The following is a 17,692-nucleotide window of genomic DNA, read 5'->3' as shown; positions in this document are numbered from 1 at the left end:
CATGTTTCGGAGTTGCAGCGACGAGACACGTCTAGGTGGGTCATGTTTCGGAGTTGCAGCGACGAGACACGTCTAGGTGGGTCATGTTTCGGAGTTGCAGCGACGAGACACGTATAGGTGGGTCATGTTTCGGCAGTGGCATCGACGAGGACACGTCTAGGGGGTCATGTTCGGAGTTGCAGCGACGAGACACGTCTAGGTGGGTCATGTTTCGGAGTTGGCAGCGACGAGACACGTCTAGGTGGGTCATGTTTCGAGTTGCAGCGACGAGACACGTCTAGGTGGGTCATGTTTCGGAGTTGCAAGCGACGAACAACGTCTAGGGGTGGGGTCATTTCGAGTTTGCAGCGACGAGGACACGTCTATGTGGGTCATGGTTTCGGAGTTGCAGCGACGAGCACGTCTAGGTGGGTCATGTTTCGGAGTTGCCAGCGGACGAGACACCGGTCTAAGGTGGGTCATGTTCGGGGAGTGCAGCGACGAGACACGTCTAGGTGGGTCCATGTTCGGAGTTGCAGCGGACGAGACACGTCTAGGTGGGTCTATGTTTCGGAGTTGCAGCGACGAGACACGTCTAGGGTGGGGCATGTTCGGGAGTTGCAGCGACGAGACACGTCTAGGTGGTCCATGTTTCGGAGTTGCAGCGACGAGACACGTCTAGGTGGGTCATGTTTCGGAGTTGCAGCGACGAGACACGTCTAGGTGGGTCATGTTTCGGAGTTGCAGCGACGAGACAAGTCGTAACTGGCAATGAGAGACAAAGTGCTAAAAGAAAAACAAAAAGAAAGGCCCAACACCAGGGGGGGGGGGGGGGGGGGGGGCTCAGTCTCCAGTCAAACAGATAGGAAGTCTTCTTTGAATCGATTTCCTCATTTTCCAGTGACATCACCAACTAATCGCCATTGGAAACGACACAGGAAGGGGTTTGAGGGGGGAAGTGGGGGAGGGTCTGCCGGTTTGGTATCCTGTCCCTCGATGTATGCGTGTGTGCTCCCTCCAAACTCATCGCCCAGTCACCTCTAGTTCCATGTCACCGTGGGTTGTGAAGCTTTCTGTCTTTTCTCGATTTGGATCTTTTTACATTCCTGTTTTTGACCTGGTCCTTCTGGATTCTGTGGTATTGGATGATCAGATGCCCTTTCATTGGCATGCTTTGACCTTTGAACTGTAAGGGTCAGTCAGACGCACCAGGATTAGTTGTGTTGGAACACAGGAGGAGCAGTTCTGGGTTTTGATTGGTCGATGTGTTGGATTTTTGGGGTCTTTCCTGGCTGCGTTGATAATACCTTGGTGATAGAGGAAAGACGAGGTATAGTGTGTGTGTGCACAAGGCAGGAGCCTGGCTGGGTGTTAGTGTGAGAGATTCAGTGTGTGTGTGTGCATAAGGCAGGAGTCTGGCTGGGTGTTAGTGTGAGAGATTCAGTGTGTGTGTGTGCATAAGGCAGGAGCCTGGCTGGGTGTTAGTGTGAGAGATTCAGTGTGTGTGTGTGCATAAGGCAGGAGTCTGGCTGGGTGTTAGTGTGAGAGATTCAGTGTGTGTGTGTGCACAAGGCAGGAGCCTGGCTGGGTGTTAGTGTGAGAGATCCAGTGTGTGTGTGTGTGTGTGTGTGTGTCTGTGTGTTTTTAAAGTGCTTGTCTAAGTAATCACAGTTACTCTACACTAAATCTTTGACAACTATGCAAATCCAAGATGGCGCCCACAAGTTGATGTCCACAGTTTCTCTGCATTGCATCATGCCACCAATAGACGAATGTATTCTGCAGGGCCTAATGCCACAAGCATCCAGGCCATATGGAGAGGGAGGAAACTGCTGTTTCCACCATGCGACTCGGTGTACAAAGAGTTTTCTTGGGCGATGTCTTATAATAAATGTTTTCTTTCTCTCTCCCACATCACTCTCCCCTCTCTTGCCTTCTATTATTCGGTCTCCTTCTCTTTCCCTCTTACTTTCTCTCTCTCTCTCTCTCTCCTCTCTCTCTCTCTCTCTCTCTCTCACTCTCTCACTCTCACTCTCTCAATCTCACTCTCTCTCTCAGACGGAGAATGGCAGCGCTCTCCACGAGGCAGCTCTTTATGGGAAGATGGATGTGGTTCGTCTGCTGCTAGACTCAGGTGGGTGTCATGAGGGAGTCCATGTACCCCCCTCATACCTCTGTCCCTGTCCCTGTCTGTCTCTGTCCCTGTCTCTGTTCTTATGTCTACGTAAACCTGTCCCCTGTGTTTACCCCCCTCATACCTCTGTCTCTGTTCTTATGTCTACGTAAACCTGTCCCCTGTGTTTACCCCCCTCATACCTCTGTACCTGTTCTTATGTCTACGTAAACCTGTCATCTGTGTTTAACCCCCTCATACCTCTGTACCTGTTCTTATGTCTACGTAAACCTGTCCCCTGTGTTTACCCCCCTCATACCTCTGTACCTGTTCTTATGTCTACGTAAACCTGTCCCCTGTGTTTAACCCCCTCATACCTCTGTACCTGTTCTTATGTCTACGTAAACCTGTCCCCTGTGTTTACCCCCCTCACACCTCTGTACCTGTTCTTATGTCTACGTAAACCTGTCCCCTGTGTTTAACCCCCTCATACCTCTGTACCTGTTCTTATGTCTACGTAAACCTGTCCCCTGTGTTTACCCCCCTCATACTTCTGTTCCTGTTCTTATGTGTATGTAAATCTGTCCCCTGTGTTTATCCCAATGCTGCTGCTGATCTATCTAACAGTATGTACACATTCTGTTCTGGAGATATCAGCAGCACCAGCGATCCATCCTGCCATAGCTTGAAAACAAGTCAAATTGTATTGGTCATTTACACATGGTTAGCAGATGTTAATGCGAGTGTAGCGAAATGCTTGTGCTTCTAGTTCCGACAGTGCAGTAATATCTAATAAGTAATCTAACAAATTCACAACAACTACCTTTTACACACAGATGTAAGGGATGAATAATAATATGTACATATTATATAATCATGTTTCATATCTGTGCTGTCATGCCCCTCTCCCCTAACTGTCAGTCAGTGTTACAGTAGATGTTATGGAGAGGGGGACAGTAGATTATATGGAGACAGAGAGAGAGAGAGGGGGGGGGCAGTAGATTATATGGAGACAGAGAGAGAGAGAGAGAGAGAGGTGGGGGGCAGTAGATTATATGGAGACAGAGAGAGAGGGGGGGGACAGTAGATTATATGGAGACAGAGCGAGAGAGAGAGGGGGGAGGCAGTAGATTATATGGAGACAGAGAGAGAGAGGGGAGGGGGGGACAGTAGATTATATGGAGACAGAGAGAGAGAGGGGGGGGGGCAGTAGATTATATGGAGACAGAGAGAGGGGGGGGGGCAGTAGATTATATGGAGACAGAGCGAGAGAGAGAGGGGGGAGGCAGTAGATTATATGGAGACAGAGAGAGAGAGGGGAGGGGGCGGACAGTAGATTATATGGAGACAGAGAGAGAGAGAGAGAGAGGGGGGGGGCAGTAGATTATATGGAGACAGAGAGAGGGGGGGGGACAGTAGATTATATGGAGACAGAGAGAGAGGGGGGGGCAGTAGATTATATGGAGACAGAGAGAGAGGGGGGGGGCAGTAGATTATATGGAGACAGAGAGAGAGAGGGGGGCAGTAGATTATATGGAGACAGAGAGAGGGGGGGGACAGTAGATTATATGGAGACAGAGAGAGAGAGGGGGGGGCAGTAGATTATATGGAGGCAGAGAGAGAGAGAGGGGGGGGCAGTAGATTATATGGAGACAGAGAGAGAGAGGGGAGGGGGGGGACAGTAGATTATATGGAGACAGAGAGAGGGGGGGGGGACAGTAGATTATATGGAGACAGAGAGAGAGGGGGGGACAGTAGATTATATGGAGACAGAGAGAGAGGGGGGAGGGGGGGGGACAGTAGATTATATGGAGACAGAGAGAGAGAGGGGGGGGGGCAGTAGATTATATGGAGGACAGAGAGAGAGGGGGGGACAGTAGATTATATGGGAGACAGAGAGAGAGGGGGGGGACAGTAGATTATATGGAGACAGAGAGAGAGAGGGGGGGGGCAGTAGATTATATGGAGACAGAGAGAGAGAGAGGGGGGGGCAGTAGATTATATGGAGACAGAGAGAGAGGGGGGGGACAGTAGATTATATGGAGACAGAGAGAGAGGGGGGGAGAGTAGATTATATGGAGACAGAGAGAGGGGGGGACAGTAGATTATATGGAGACAGAGAGTGACAGTAGATGAAATATATAGAGAGAGAGACAGTAGATGATATGGAGAGAGATAGTGACAGTAGATGATATGGAGAGAGAGAGTGACAGTAGATGAAATATATAGAGAGAGAGAGACAGTAGATGATATGGAGAGTGACAGTAGATGATATGGAGAGTGACAGTAGATGATATGGAGAGTGACAGTAGATGATATGGAGAGTGACAGTAGATGATATGGAGAGTGACAGTAGATGATATGGAGAGTGACAGTAGATGATATGGAGAGTGACAGTAGATGATATGGAGAGTGACAGTAGATGATATGGAGAGTGACAGTAGATGATATGGAGAGAAGAGTTTTCAGATTTTATAAATCCTTTATTTTATACTCAAGTCGTAACACAAATAATGGCACACTCTGCCTTTTCAGATATTAAACAACAAATGTGTCCATTCTTAAATAAATACAAATAAAAAAGCATTTCATCAACAAAAAGTAATTTCCCCAAGAAACCCCTTCTAATCCCCAAGACCTGTCTCCCCTCTCCAAACCACTTCTAATCCCCAAGACCTGCCTCCCCTCTCCAAACCACTTCTAATCCCCAAGACCTGTCTCCCCTCTCCAAACCACTTCTAATCCCCAAGACCTGCCTCCCCTCTCCAAACCACTTCTAATCCCCAAGACCTGCCTCCCCTCTCCAAACCACTTCTAATCCCCAAGACCTGTCTCCCCTCTCCAAACCACTTCTAATCCCCAAGACCTGCCTCCCCTCTCCAAACCACTTCTAATCCCCAAGACCTGCCTCCCCTCTCCAAACCACTTCTAATCCCCAAGACCTGTCTCCCCTCTCCAAACCACTTCTAATCCCCAAGACCTGCCTCCCCTCTCCAAACCACTTCTAATCCCCAAGACCTGCCTCCCCTCTCCAAACCACTTCTAATCCCCAAGACCTGCCTCCCCTCTCCAAACCACTTCTAATCCCCAAGACCTGCCTCCCCTCTCCAAACCACTTCTAATCCCCAAGACCTGCCTCCCCTCTCCAAACCACTTCTAATCCCCAAGACCTGCCTCCCCTCTCCAAACCACTTCTAATCCCCAAGACCTGCCTCCCCTCTCCAAACCACTTCTAATCCCCAAGACCTGCCTCCCCTCTCCAAACCACTTCTAATCCCCAAGACCTGCCTCCCCTCTCCAAACCACTTCTAATCCCCAAGACCTGCCTCCCTCTCCAAACCACTTCTAATCCCCAAGACCTGCCTCCCCTCTCCAAACCACTTCTAATCCCCAAGACCTGCCTCCCCTCTCCAAACCACTTCTAATCCCCAAGACCTGCCTCCCCTCTCCAAACCACTTCTAATCCCCAAGACCTGCCTCCCCTCTCCAAACCACTTCTAATCCCCTTACCTGCTGTAATACAAGACCTGCCTCCCCTCTCCAAACCACTTCTAATCCCCAAGACCTGCCTCCCCTCTCCAAACCACTTCTAATCCCCAAGACCTGCCTCCGCTCTCCAAACCACTTCTAATCCCCAAGACCTGCCTCCCCTCTCCAAACCACTTCTAATCCCCAAGACCTGCCTCCCCTCTCCAAACCACTTCTAATCCCCAAGACCTGCCTCCCCTCTCCAAACCACTTCTAATCCCCAAGACCTGCCTCCCCTCTCCAAACCACTTCTAATCCCCCTACCTGCTGTAATACAAGACCTGCCACCACTCTCCAAACCACTTCTAATCCCCCTACCTGCTGTAATACAAGACCTGCCTCCCCTCTCCAAACCACTTCTAATCCCCCTACCTGCTGTAATACAAGACCTGCCACCCCTCTCCAAACCACTTCTAATCCCCCTACCTGCTGTAATACAAGACCTGCCTCCCCTCTCCAAACCACTTCTAATCCCCCTACCTGCTGTAATACAAGACCTGCCTCCCCTGTCCAAACCACTTCTAATCCCCCTACCTGCTGTAATATAAGACCTGTCTCCCCTGTCCAAACCACTTCTAATCCCCCTACCTGCTGTAATACAAGACCTGCCACCCCTCTCCAAACCACTTCTAATCCCCCTACCTGCTGTAATACAAGACCTGCCACCCCTCTCCAAACCACTTCTAATCCCCTACCTGCTGTAATACAAGACCTGCCTCCCCTCTCCAAACCACTTCTAATCCCCCTACCTGCTGTAATACAAGACCTGCCACCCCTCTCCAAACCACTTCTAATCCCCCTACCTGCTGTAATACAAGACCTGCCTCCCCTCTCCAAACCACTTCTAATCCCCCTACCTGCTGTAATACAAGACCTGCCACCCCTCTCCAAACCACTTCTAATCCCCTACCTGCTGTAATACAAGACCTGCCACCCCTCTCCAAACCACTTCTAATCCCCCTACCTGCTGTAATACAAGACCTGCCTCCCCTCTCCAAACCACTTCTAATCCCCCTACCTGCTGTAATACAAGACCTGCCACCCCTCTCCAAACCACTTCTAATCCCCTACCTGCTGTAATACAAGACCTGCCACCCCTCTCCAAACCACTTCTAATCCCCCTACCTGCTGTAATACAAGACCTGCCTCCCCTCTCCAAACCACTTCTAATTCCCCTACCTGCTGTAATACAAGACCTGCCACCCCTCTCCAAACCACTTCTAATCCCCCTACCTGCTGTAATACAAGACCTGCCACCCCTCTCCAAACCACTTCTAATCCCCCTACCTGCTGTAATACAAGATCTGCCTCCCCTCTCCAAACCACTTCTAATCCCCCTACCTGCTGTAATACAAGACCTGCCTCCCCTCTCCAAACCACTTCTAATCCCCCTACCTGCTGTAATACAAGACCTGCCACCCCTCTCCAAACCACTTCTAATCCCCTTACCTGCTGTAATACAAGACCTGCCACCCCTCTCCAAACCACTTCTAATCCCCCTACCTGCTGTAATACAAGACCTGCCTCCCCTCTCCAAACCACTTCTAATCCCCCTACCTGCTGTAATACAAGACCTGCCTCCCCTCTCCAAACCACTTCTAATCCCCCTACCTGCTGTAATACAAGACCTGCCTCCCCTCTCCAAACCACTTCTAATCCCCTACCTGCTGTAATACAAAACCTGCCTCCCCTCTCCAAACCACTTCTAATCCCCCTACCTGCTGTAATACAAGACCTGTCTCCCCTGTCCAAACCACTTCTAATCCCCCTACCTGCTGTAATACAAGACCTGCCACCCCTCTCCAAACCACTTCTAATCCCCCTACCTGCTGTAATACAAGACCTGCCACCCCTCTCCAAACCACTTCTAATCCCCCTACCTGCTGTAATACAAGACCTGCCACCCCTCTCCAAACCACATTTCTCAGTCCATATATCAACCTTTGAATAAAGTGGAACCGGAAAGCAGCAGCTCTACTAGCAAGTTGTACAAGACCTTGTCCCCCCTCCTCTTTTGACAAATACAAAACACTTTGTGGAACCCAATGATATTTAATTGCCTGTATCTTGGCCAGAAGGCCAGATGGTGCCTCTAAACATGACAACCGATGCCACAGTGCAGAGGCAATCACATTGTTAACAATAATAGTGTGTCCCCTATATGACATACGAGATAACAACCAATGCCATCTCCTCATCCTCCCTTCCACCATTTCAACCACCTCATTCCAATTTTGTTCCATAGTCCCCTCATCCCCTAGCTCCACTCCAAGATATCCTTACACCATTCCAGCCCCCCTGGCAAAGCCACGATCCCTCATCCCCTAGCTACACTCCAAGATACCTTCACACCATTCCAGCCCCCCTGGCAAGGCCACGATCCCTCATCCCCTAGGTATACTCCAAGATACCCTTACACCATTCCAGCCCCCCTGGCAAGGCCACGATCCCTCATCCCCTAGGTACACTCCAAGATACCCTTACACCATTCCAGCCCCCTTGGCAAGGCCACGATCCCTCATCCCCTAGGTACACTCCAAGATACCCTTACACCATTCCAGCCCCCCTGGCAAGGCCACGATCCCTCATCCCCTAGGTACACTCCAAGATACCCTTGAACCATTCCAGCCCCCCTGGCAAAGCCACGATCCCTCCAGACCATTTCCCAATCTGTGAAGCACAACTTTTTTTCCAGTTTACCTTTGCAGAGGATGTTCCCTTAAACCGATCAACCATTAGACTCAAACTATCCACCTCCGCTTGATTTTTCACTAGAATAACTACGTCATCAGCATATGCTGAGAGACGAATAGGAGGGATATCCTCTGAAAGGTTCACCCCTTCAATGCAACTTCTAATGTTATTTAGTAGTGGCTCAATAGCGATGGCATTTAACATTCCCGACAACGAACACCCCTGCCTAATACCTCTACACACTTTAATAGGAGCACTCATGTCACCGTTAACTTTCAATACACTTTCAATGTCACCATATATCACCGTGATCATGGCAATAAAACCAGAGCTGAAACCAAATGCCTCAAAGTTGCGTCATAAGTATTGATGTTCAACTCGGTCAAATGCCCTTTCCTGATCAATTGAAATTAGACCAGCATCCAACCCAATAGCCATAGAGACGTCCAGAAAATCCAGAATCAGGGAAATGTTATCCTCTATCTGTGTATGATGTGCCCCATCACCTCCCTCAGCCTGGTGGACAAAGCCTTGGACAGGATCTTATCATCAGTGCACAGGAAGGCCACTGGCCTCCAGTTCTTCACCTCCATAGGGTCACCCTTTTTTGGCAGTAGGGTGAGGACAGCCCTCCTGCAGCTTATCAGTAGTAACCCTCCGGTCAAAGTATTGGTAACTCCTGTTAGCCAATCCTCTCCCAACATAGCCCAAAAATACTTTAAAAAAGTCAACAGGAAGCCCACCATTTTCCATGCCTTTCAATGCAGTGTGTATCTCCTGCAAAGACAATGGTTGCTCAAGTTCACCCTGAGCTTCTGGAGCCCATCAAGAAACTGTTGTCAATGTTATATCCTCTTTGTCCTCACACTTGTAGAGCTCAGCATAGAACTCTACTTCCCTCTTTGTACTTTCTCTAGGGCTAGGGAGCTCCTGTCCAACAGCTGATTTGAACCAAATAATAATTCCTCTCTGTTCATTCTTTTTCTCTGAACCAAAGACAAATTGAAAATTACTTCTCACCAATGCCCCCTGTGCTCTGATACCCAGCAGGTCTGCCAATGCAGCTTTTTTTTATCTTGAGGGCTTGAGTATGACCTCGATCTCCTGTGGTCTGAACTAACGTCAGAACGCTCACTATTTCAGACTCTGGGGCGTTCATTGATCTGGTGACATTCATTGTGTATTGATTTACAGAATTGTTGAAACCTTGATTTTCCCTATATCCCACCACTGTTGGAGGGATACAAAACTGGCCTTTTGAGACCTCCATCTCTCCCAGAAAAACTACAACATTTCCTGAAGTGACCATCACTCAATAAAGTTATATTAAAATGCCAGTATGCACTTTTGGGTTTTACAGCGTTAATGTACACCACCTCTGTTACTAAACAATGATCACAAAAACCCACTGGGGTTATCACACTTGATTTACAGACCTGAGATTGATGCTCAAAACAATAAAACCTATCTAACCTGGCCAGAGAGATGGTGTTCTCTTTCACTTAGGCCCATGTGTACTGTCTCGTGCCTCCCTGTTGGCTCCACCACATATCACACAGTTCATGTGTTACTATAAGGCGTTGTAAGATGATGATATGGAGAGAAAGAGAGGGGGACAATAGATGATATGGAGACAGAGAGAAGGGGACAATAGATGATATGAAGAGAGAGTGAGGGGGACAGTAGATGATGTGGCGAGAGAAGGGGACAGTAGATGATATGGAGGGAGAGAGAGGGACAGTAGATGATATGGGGAGAGAGAGAGGGACAGTAGATGATATGGGGAGAGAGAGAGAAGGGGACAGTAGATGATATGGGGAGAGAGAGAAGGGGACAGTAGATGATATGGGGAGAGAGAGAAGGGGACAGTAGATGATATGGGGAGAGAGAGGGGGGGACAGTAGATGATATGGGGAGAGAGAGGGGGGGACAGTAGATGATATGGAGTGAGAGAGAGGGACAGTAGATGATATGGAGAGAGAGAGAAGGGGACAGTAGATTATATGGGGAGAGAGAGAGGGACAGTAGATGATATGGGGAGAGAGAGAGAAGGGGACAGTAGATGATATGGGGAGAGAGAGAAGGGGACAGTAGATGATATGGGGAGAGAGAGGGGGGGACAGTAGATGATATGGGGAGAGTGGGACAGTAGATGATATGGAGTGAGAGAGAGGGACAGTAGATGATATGGGGAGAGAGAGAATGGGACAGTAGATGATATGGGGAGAGAGAGAAGGGGATAGTAGATTATATGGGGAGAGAGAGAGGGGGACAATAGATGATATGGAGAGAGTGGGACAGTAGATGATATGGAGTGAGAGAGAGGGACAGTAGATGACATGGGGAGAGAGAGAAGGGGACAGTAGATGATATGGGGAGAGAGAGAAGGGGACAGTAGTTGATATGGAGAGGGGGACAATAGATGATATGGAGAGAGTGGGACAGTAGATGATATGGAGTGAGAGAGAGGGACAGTAGATGACATGGGGAGAGAGAGAAGGGGACAGTAAATGATATGGGGAGAAAGAGAGGGGGACAGTAGTTGATATGGAGAGGGGGACAGTAGTTGATATGGAGAGGGGGACAATAGATGATATGGAGAGAGTGGGACAGTAGATGATATGGAGTGAGAGAGAGGGACATTAGATGATATGGGGAGAGAGAGAAGGGGACAGTAGATTATATGGGGAGAGAGAGAGGGGGATAGTAGATGATATGGGGAGAGAGAGAGGGGGACAGTAGATGATATGGGGAGAAAGAGAGGGGGACAGTATATAATATGGAGAGAGAGAGAGAGGGACAGTATATCATATGGGGAGAGAGGGGGGGGGGACAGTAGATAATATGGGGAGAGAGAGGGGGACAGTAGATAATATGGGGAGTGAGAGAGGGACAGTAGATGATATGGGGAGAGAGAGAGAAGGGGACAGTAAATGATATGGGGAGAGAGAGAACAGTAGATGATATGGGGAGAGAGAGGGGGGGACAGTAGATGATATGGGGAGAGTGGGACAGTAGATGATATGGAGTGAGAGAGAGGGACAGTAGATGATATGGGGAGAGAGAGAATGGGACAGTAGATGATATGGGGAGAGAGAGAAGGGGATAGTAGATTATATGGGGAGAGAGAGAGGGGGACAATAGATGATATGGAGAGAGTGGGACAGTAGATGATATGGAGTGAGAGAGAGGGACAGTAGATGACATGGGGAGAGAGAGAAGGGGACAGTAGATGATATGGGGAGAGAGAGAAGGGGACAGTAGATGATATGGGGAGAGAGAGAGGGGGACAGTAGATGATATGGGGAGAAAGAGAGGGGGACAGTAGTTGATATGGAGAGGGGGACAGTAGTTGATATGGAGAGGGGGACAATAGATGATATGGAGAGAGTGGGACAGTAGATGATATGGAGTGAGAGAGAGGGCCATTAGATGATATGGGGAGAGAGAGAAGGGGACAGTAGATTATATGGGGAGAGAGAGAGGGGGATAGTAGATGATATGGGGAGAGAGAGAGGGGGGACAGTAGATGATATGGGGAGAAAGAGAGGGGGACAGTAGTTGATATGGAGAGGGGGACAGTAGTTGATATGGAGAGGGGGACAATAGATGATATGGAGAGAGTGGGACAGTAGATGATATGGAGTGAGAGAGAGGGACATTAGATGATATGGGGAGAGAGAGAAGGGGACAGTAGATTATATGGGGAGAGAGAGAGGGGGATAGTAGATGATATGGGGAGAGAGAGAGGGGGACAGTAGATGATATGGGGAGAAAGAGAGGGGGACAGTATATAATATGGAGAGAGAGAGAGAGGGACAGTATATCATATGGGGAGAGAGGGGGGGGGACAGTAGATAATATGGGGAGAGAGAGGGGGACAGTAGATAATATGGGGAGTGAGAGAGGGACAGTAGATGATATGGGGAGAGAGAGAGAAGGGGACAGTAAATGATATGGGGAGAGAGAGAACAGTAGATGATATGGGGAGAGAGAGGGGGGGACAGTAGATGATATGGGGAGAGTGGGACAGTAGATGATATGGAGTGAGAGAGAGGGACAGTAGATGATATGGGGAGAGAGAGAATGGGACAGTAGATGATATGGGGAGAGAGAGAAGGGGATAGTAGATTATATGGGGAGAGAGAGAGGGGGACAATAGATGATATGGAGAGAGTGGGACAGTAGATGATATGGAGTGAGAGAGAGGGACAGTAGATGACATGGGGAGAGAGAGAAGGGGACAGTAGATGATATGGGGAGAGAGAGAAGGGGACAGTAGATGATATGGGGAGAGAGAGAGGGGGACAGTAGATGATATGGGGAGAAAGAGAGGGGGACAGTAGTTGATATGGAGAGGGGGACAGTAGTTGATATGGAGAGGGGGACAATAGATGATATGGAGAGAGTGGGACAGTAGATGATATGGAGTGAGAGAGAGGGCCATTAGATGATATGGGGAGAGAGAGAAGGGGACAGTAGATTATATGGGGAGAGAGAGAGGGGGATAGTAGATGATATGGGGAGAGAGAGAGGGGGACAGTAGATGATATGGGGAGAAAGAGAGGGGGACAGTATATAATATGGGGGAGAGAGGAGAGAGGGACAGTATATCATATGGGGAGAGAGGGGGGGACAGTAGATAATATGGGGAGAGAGAGGGGGACAGTAGATAATATGGGGAGTGAGAGAGGGGGACAGTAGATAATATGAGGAGAGAGAGAGAGAGGGGGACAGTAGATAATATGGGGAGAGAGAGAGGGGAACAGTAGATGATATGGGGAGAGAGAGAGAGGGACAGTAGATGATATGGGGAGAGAGAGAGAGAGGGGAACAGTAGATGATATGGGGAGAGAGAGAGAGGGACAGTAGATGATATGGGGAGAGAGAGAGAGAGGGGGACAGTAGATGATATGGGGAGAGAGAGAGAGGGACAGTAGATAATATGGGGAGAGAGATAGCGGGACAGTAGATAATATGGAGAGAGAGGGGGACAGTAGATGATGTGGAGAGAGAAGGGGACAGTAGATGATATGGAGAGAGAGAGAGAGATGGGACAGTAGATGCTATGGAGAGAGAGGGAGGGACAGTAGATAATATGGAGAGAGGGAGAGGGGACAATAGATGATATGGAGAGAGTGGGACAGTAGATGATATGGTGAGAGAGAGAAGGGGACAGTAGATGATATGTAGAGAGCGAGAGAGAGGCAGTATTTGATATGGAGAGAGGGGGAGGGGGACAGAGACCAGATGATGATATGGAGAGAGAGAAAGAGAGAGAGAGAGGGGGGGGGGCGGCGAGAGACAGAGAGAGAGAGAAGGGGACAGTAGATGATATGGAGAGAGAGAGAAGGGGACAGTAGATTATATGGACAGAGAGAGAGAAGGGGACAGTAGATGATATGGGGAGAGAGAGAAGGGGACAGTAGATGATATGGGGAGAGAGAGGGGGGGACAGTAGATGATATGGGGAGAGTGGGACAGTAGATGATATGGAGTGAGAGAGAGGGACAGTAGATGATATGGGGAGAGAGAGAATGGGACAGTAGATGATATGGGGAGAGAGAGAAGGGGATAGTAGATTATATGGGGAGAGAGAGAGGGGGACAATAGATGATATGGAGAGAGTGGGACAGTAGATGATATGGAGTGAGAGAGAGGGACAGTAGATGACATGGGGAGAGAGAGAAGGGGACAGTAGATGATATGGGGAGAGAGAGAAGGGGACAGTAGATGATATGGGGAGAGAGAGAGGGGGACAGTAAATGATATGGGGAGAAAGAGAGGGGGACAGTAGTTGATATGGAGAGGGGGACAGTAGTTGATATGGAGAGGGGGACAATAGATGATATGGAGAGAGTGGGACAGTAGATGATATGGAGTGAGAGAGAGGGACATTAGATGATATGGGGAGAGAGAGAAGGGGACAGTAGATTATATGGGGAGAGAGAGAGGGGGATAGTAGATGATATGGGGAGAGAGAGAGGGGGACAGTAGATGATATGGGGAGAAAGAGAGGGGGACAGTATATAATATGGGGAGAGAGAGAGAGGGACAGTATATCATATGGGGAGAGAGGGGGGGGACAGTAGATAATATGGGGGAGAGAGAGGGGGACAGTAGATAATATGGGGAGTGAGAGAGGGACAGTAGATGATATGGGGAGAGAGAGAGAAGGGGACAGTAAATGATATGGGGAGAGAGAGAACAGTAGATGATATGGGGAGAGAGAGGGGGGGACAGTAGATGATATGGGGAGAGTGGGACAGTATATAATATGGGGAGAGAGAGAGAGGGACAGTATATCATATGGGGAGAGAGGGGGGGGGACAGTAGATAATATGGGGAGAGAGAGGGGGACAGTAGATAATATGGGGAGTGAGAGAGAGGCAGTATTTGATATGGAGAGAGAGGGAGGGGGACAGAGACAGATGATGATATGGAGAGAGAGAAAGAGAGAGAGAGGGGGGGGGGGGCGGCGAGACAGAGAGAGAGAGAAGGGGACAGTAGATGATATGGAGAGAGAGAGAAGGGGACAGTAGATTATATGGACAGAGAGAGAAGGGGACAGTAGATTATATGGGGAGAGAGAGAGTGGGACAGTAGATGATATGGAGTGAGAGAGAGGGACAGTAGATGATATGGGGAGAGAGAGAATGGGACAGTAGATGATATGGGGAGAGAGAGAAGGGGATAGTAGATTATATGGGGAGAGAGAGAGGGGACAATAGATGATATGGAGAGAGTGGGACAGTAGATGATATGGAGTGAGAGAGAGGGACAGTAGATGACATGGGGAGAGAGAGAAGGGGACAGTAGATGATATGGGGAGAGAGAGAAGGGGACAGTAGATGATATGGGGAGAGAGAGAGGGGGACAGTAGATGATATGGGGAGAAAGAGAGGGGGACAGTAGTTGATATGGAGAGGGGGACAGTAGTTGATATGGAGAGGGGGACAGTAGTTGATATGGAGAGGGGGACAATAGATGATATGGAGAGAGTGGGACAGTAGATGATATGGAGTGAGAGAGAGGGACATTAGATGATATGGGGAGAGAGAGAAGGGGACAGTAGATTATATGGGGAGAGAGAGAGGGGGATAGTAGATGATATGGGGAGAGAGAGAGGGGGACAGTAGATGATATGGGGAGAAAGAGAGGGGGACAGTATATAATATGGGGAGAGAGAGAGAGGGACAGTATATCATATGGGGAGAGAGGGGGGGGGACAGTAGATAATATGGGGAGAGAGAGGGGGACAGTAGATAATATGGGGAGTGAGAGAGGGGGACAGTAGATAATATGAGGAGAGAGAGAGAGAGGGGGACAGTAGATAATATGGGGAGAGAGAGAGGGGAACAGTAGATGATATGGGGAGAGAGAGAGAGGGACAGTAGATGATATGGGGAGAGAGAGAGAGAGGGGAACAGTAGATGATATGGGGAGAGAGAGAGAGAGGGACTGTAGATGATATGGGGAGAGAGAGAGAGAGGGGGACAGTAGATGATATGGGGAGAGAGAGAGCGGGACAGTAGATAATATGGAGAGAGAGGGGGACAGTAGATGATGTGGAGAGAGAAGGGGACAGTAGATGATATGGAGAGAGAGAGAGAGATGGGACAGTAGATGCTATGGAGAGAGAGGGAGGGACAGTAGATAATATGGAGAGAGGGAGAGGGGGACAATAGATGATATGGAGAGAGTGGGACAGTAGATGATATGGTGAGAGAGAGAAGGGGACAGTAGATGAAATGTAGAGAGCGAGAGAGAGGCAGTATTTGATATGGAGAGAGAGGGAGGGGACAGAGACAGATGATGATATGGAGAGAGAGAAAGAGAGAGAGAGAGGGGGGGGGGGCGGCGAGACAGAGAGAGAGAGAGAAGGGGACAGTAGATGATATGGAGAGAGAGAGAAGGGGACAGTAGATTATATGGACAGAGAGAGAAGGGGACAGTAGATGAGAGAGAGAGAAGATGATATGGAGAGAGAGAACAGGGGGCAGTAGAGAATATGTAGAGATGCAGTAGATGATATGGAGAGAGAGGGGGGACAGAGGCAGTAGATGATATGTAGAGAGCGAGAGGGGGACAGTAGATATGTAGAGAGAAGATATGGAGAGATAGAGAAGGGGACATTAGATGGTATGTAGAGAGAGAGAGAGAATATATGGAGTGAGAGAAAGGACAGTAGAGGATATGGAGAGAGAGTGTGGTCTTTGTCCTATCTCCTACTCCTCTCCCCCTTATTTTCCTCAATCGCTTCCTGTTTGCTCTGTTGTCTTTTTGCACTTCCTGTGAGGAACCCGGATGGCCATATTGTTTTTGTTCGGGGGGCTTATTTAGATGAGAGTGACAGGCCTGTACTGGTTTACTGTCTGACCCCTGTCATCCACCCAACCTGTCATCCACCCAACCTTCTCTTTTATCTCTCTGTGTGTGTGTGTGTGTGTGTGTGTGTGTGTGTGTGTGTGTGTGTGTGTGTGTGTGTGTGTGTGTGTGTGTGTGTGTGTGTGTGTGTGTGTGTGAGAGATACAGGATGGACGTGGCTAGCTTCCTCTGTCAGTAAATTGTCAGACAGAAATACAGTATGGATGATTTCTCCAAGTGAGTCTATTTAGGATCTTTGTCCTCCTACACGCAACACTTTACAGTGCTTCCCCTTTAAAATGTGTATATAGATTTACTTGTTAAGGGAGTGTGTGCAGGAGGCTAGATTTGTGTGTGTGCTTGCTCGTGTGTGAGTGTGGGGTGGTGTCGGCTGAGTGCCTGTCTGACCCATGGTTTCGGTCTTCTGTCTGTCTGTTGCAGGTATTGATGCCAACATCACAGACTGCCAGGGAAGGACAGCTCTGGAGATCCTCAGAGAACACCCCGCACAGAAGTCCCAGCAAATCACTGCACTCATGCAAGGTAACACACATTAAGATACACACGCATTAAAACCACACACACGCATTAACCACACACACGCATTAACCACACACACGCATTAACACACACAGGCAAACCTCTTAAGGCTAGGGGGAACTATTTTCATTTTTGTAAAAATAACGTTCCCAAAGTAAACGGGCTATTTCTCTGGACCAGATGCTAGAATATGCATATAATTGACAGCTTAGGATAGAAAACACTCTAAAGTTTCCAAAACTGTAAAAATATTGTCTGTGAGTATAACAGAACTGATATTGCAGGCGAAAGCCTGAGAAAAATCCAATCAGGAAGTGAGTCTTATTTTGAAACCTCTGCGTTCCTATGCATCTCTATTGACCATTGAAAGGGATATCAACCAGACCTCTTTTTCTATGGCTTCCCTAATGTGTCTACAGCCACTAGACATAGTTTCAGGCTTTTATTTTGAAAAATGAGCGTGAACGACAA

General features: G+C 48.7%; 1 protein-coding gene across 5 annotated transcripts in view; it reads left to right on the top strand.

Moving 5' to 3' along the window:
- Positions 1 to 1,164: 1,164 nt before the first annotated feature.
- The window catches only part of LOC109883481 (ankyrin repeat and sterile alpha motif domain-containing protein 1B), a 222,995-nt gene continuing 206,467 nt past the window's right edge, over positions 1,165 to 17,692 (top strand). The window contains exons 1-3 of one of the 5 annotated variants that reach the window (XM_031831464.1): positions 1,165 to 1,309; positions 2,038 to 2,113; positions 17,123 to 17,224. In XM_031831464.1, the coding sequence (XP_031687324.1) occupies positions 2,083 to 2,113; positions 17,123 to 17,224 (133 nt within the window). In that variant the 5' untranslated portion in view covers positions 1,165 to 1,309; positions 2,038 to 2,082. The remainder of the gene's footprint in view (positions 1,310 to 2,037; positions 2,114 to 17,122; positions 17,225 to 17,692) is intronic. The other 4 variants (XM_031831463.1, XM_031831465.1, XM_031831466.1 and 1 more) reach the window with 4 other exon arrangements.

Source organism: Oncorhynchus kisutch, linkage group LG9, assembly GCF_002021735.2.
Source record: "Oncorhynchus kisutch isolate 150728-3 linkage group LG9, Okis_V2, whole genome shotgun sequence".
In the NCBI taxonomy this organism is placed as follows: Eukaryota; Metazoa; Chordata; class Actinopteri; order Salmoniformes; family Salmonidae; genus Oncorhynchus; species Oncorhynchus kisutch.
This window is presented reverse-complemented; position numbering and strand designations above follow the sequence as displayed.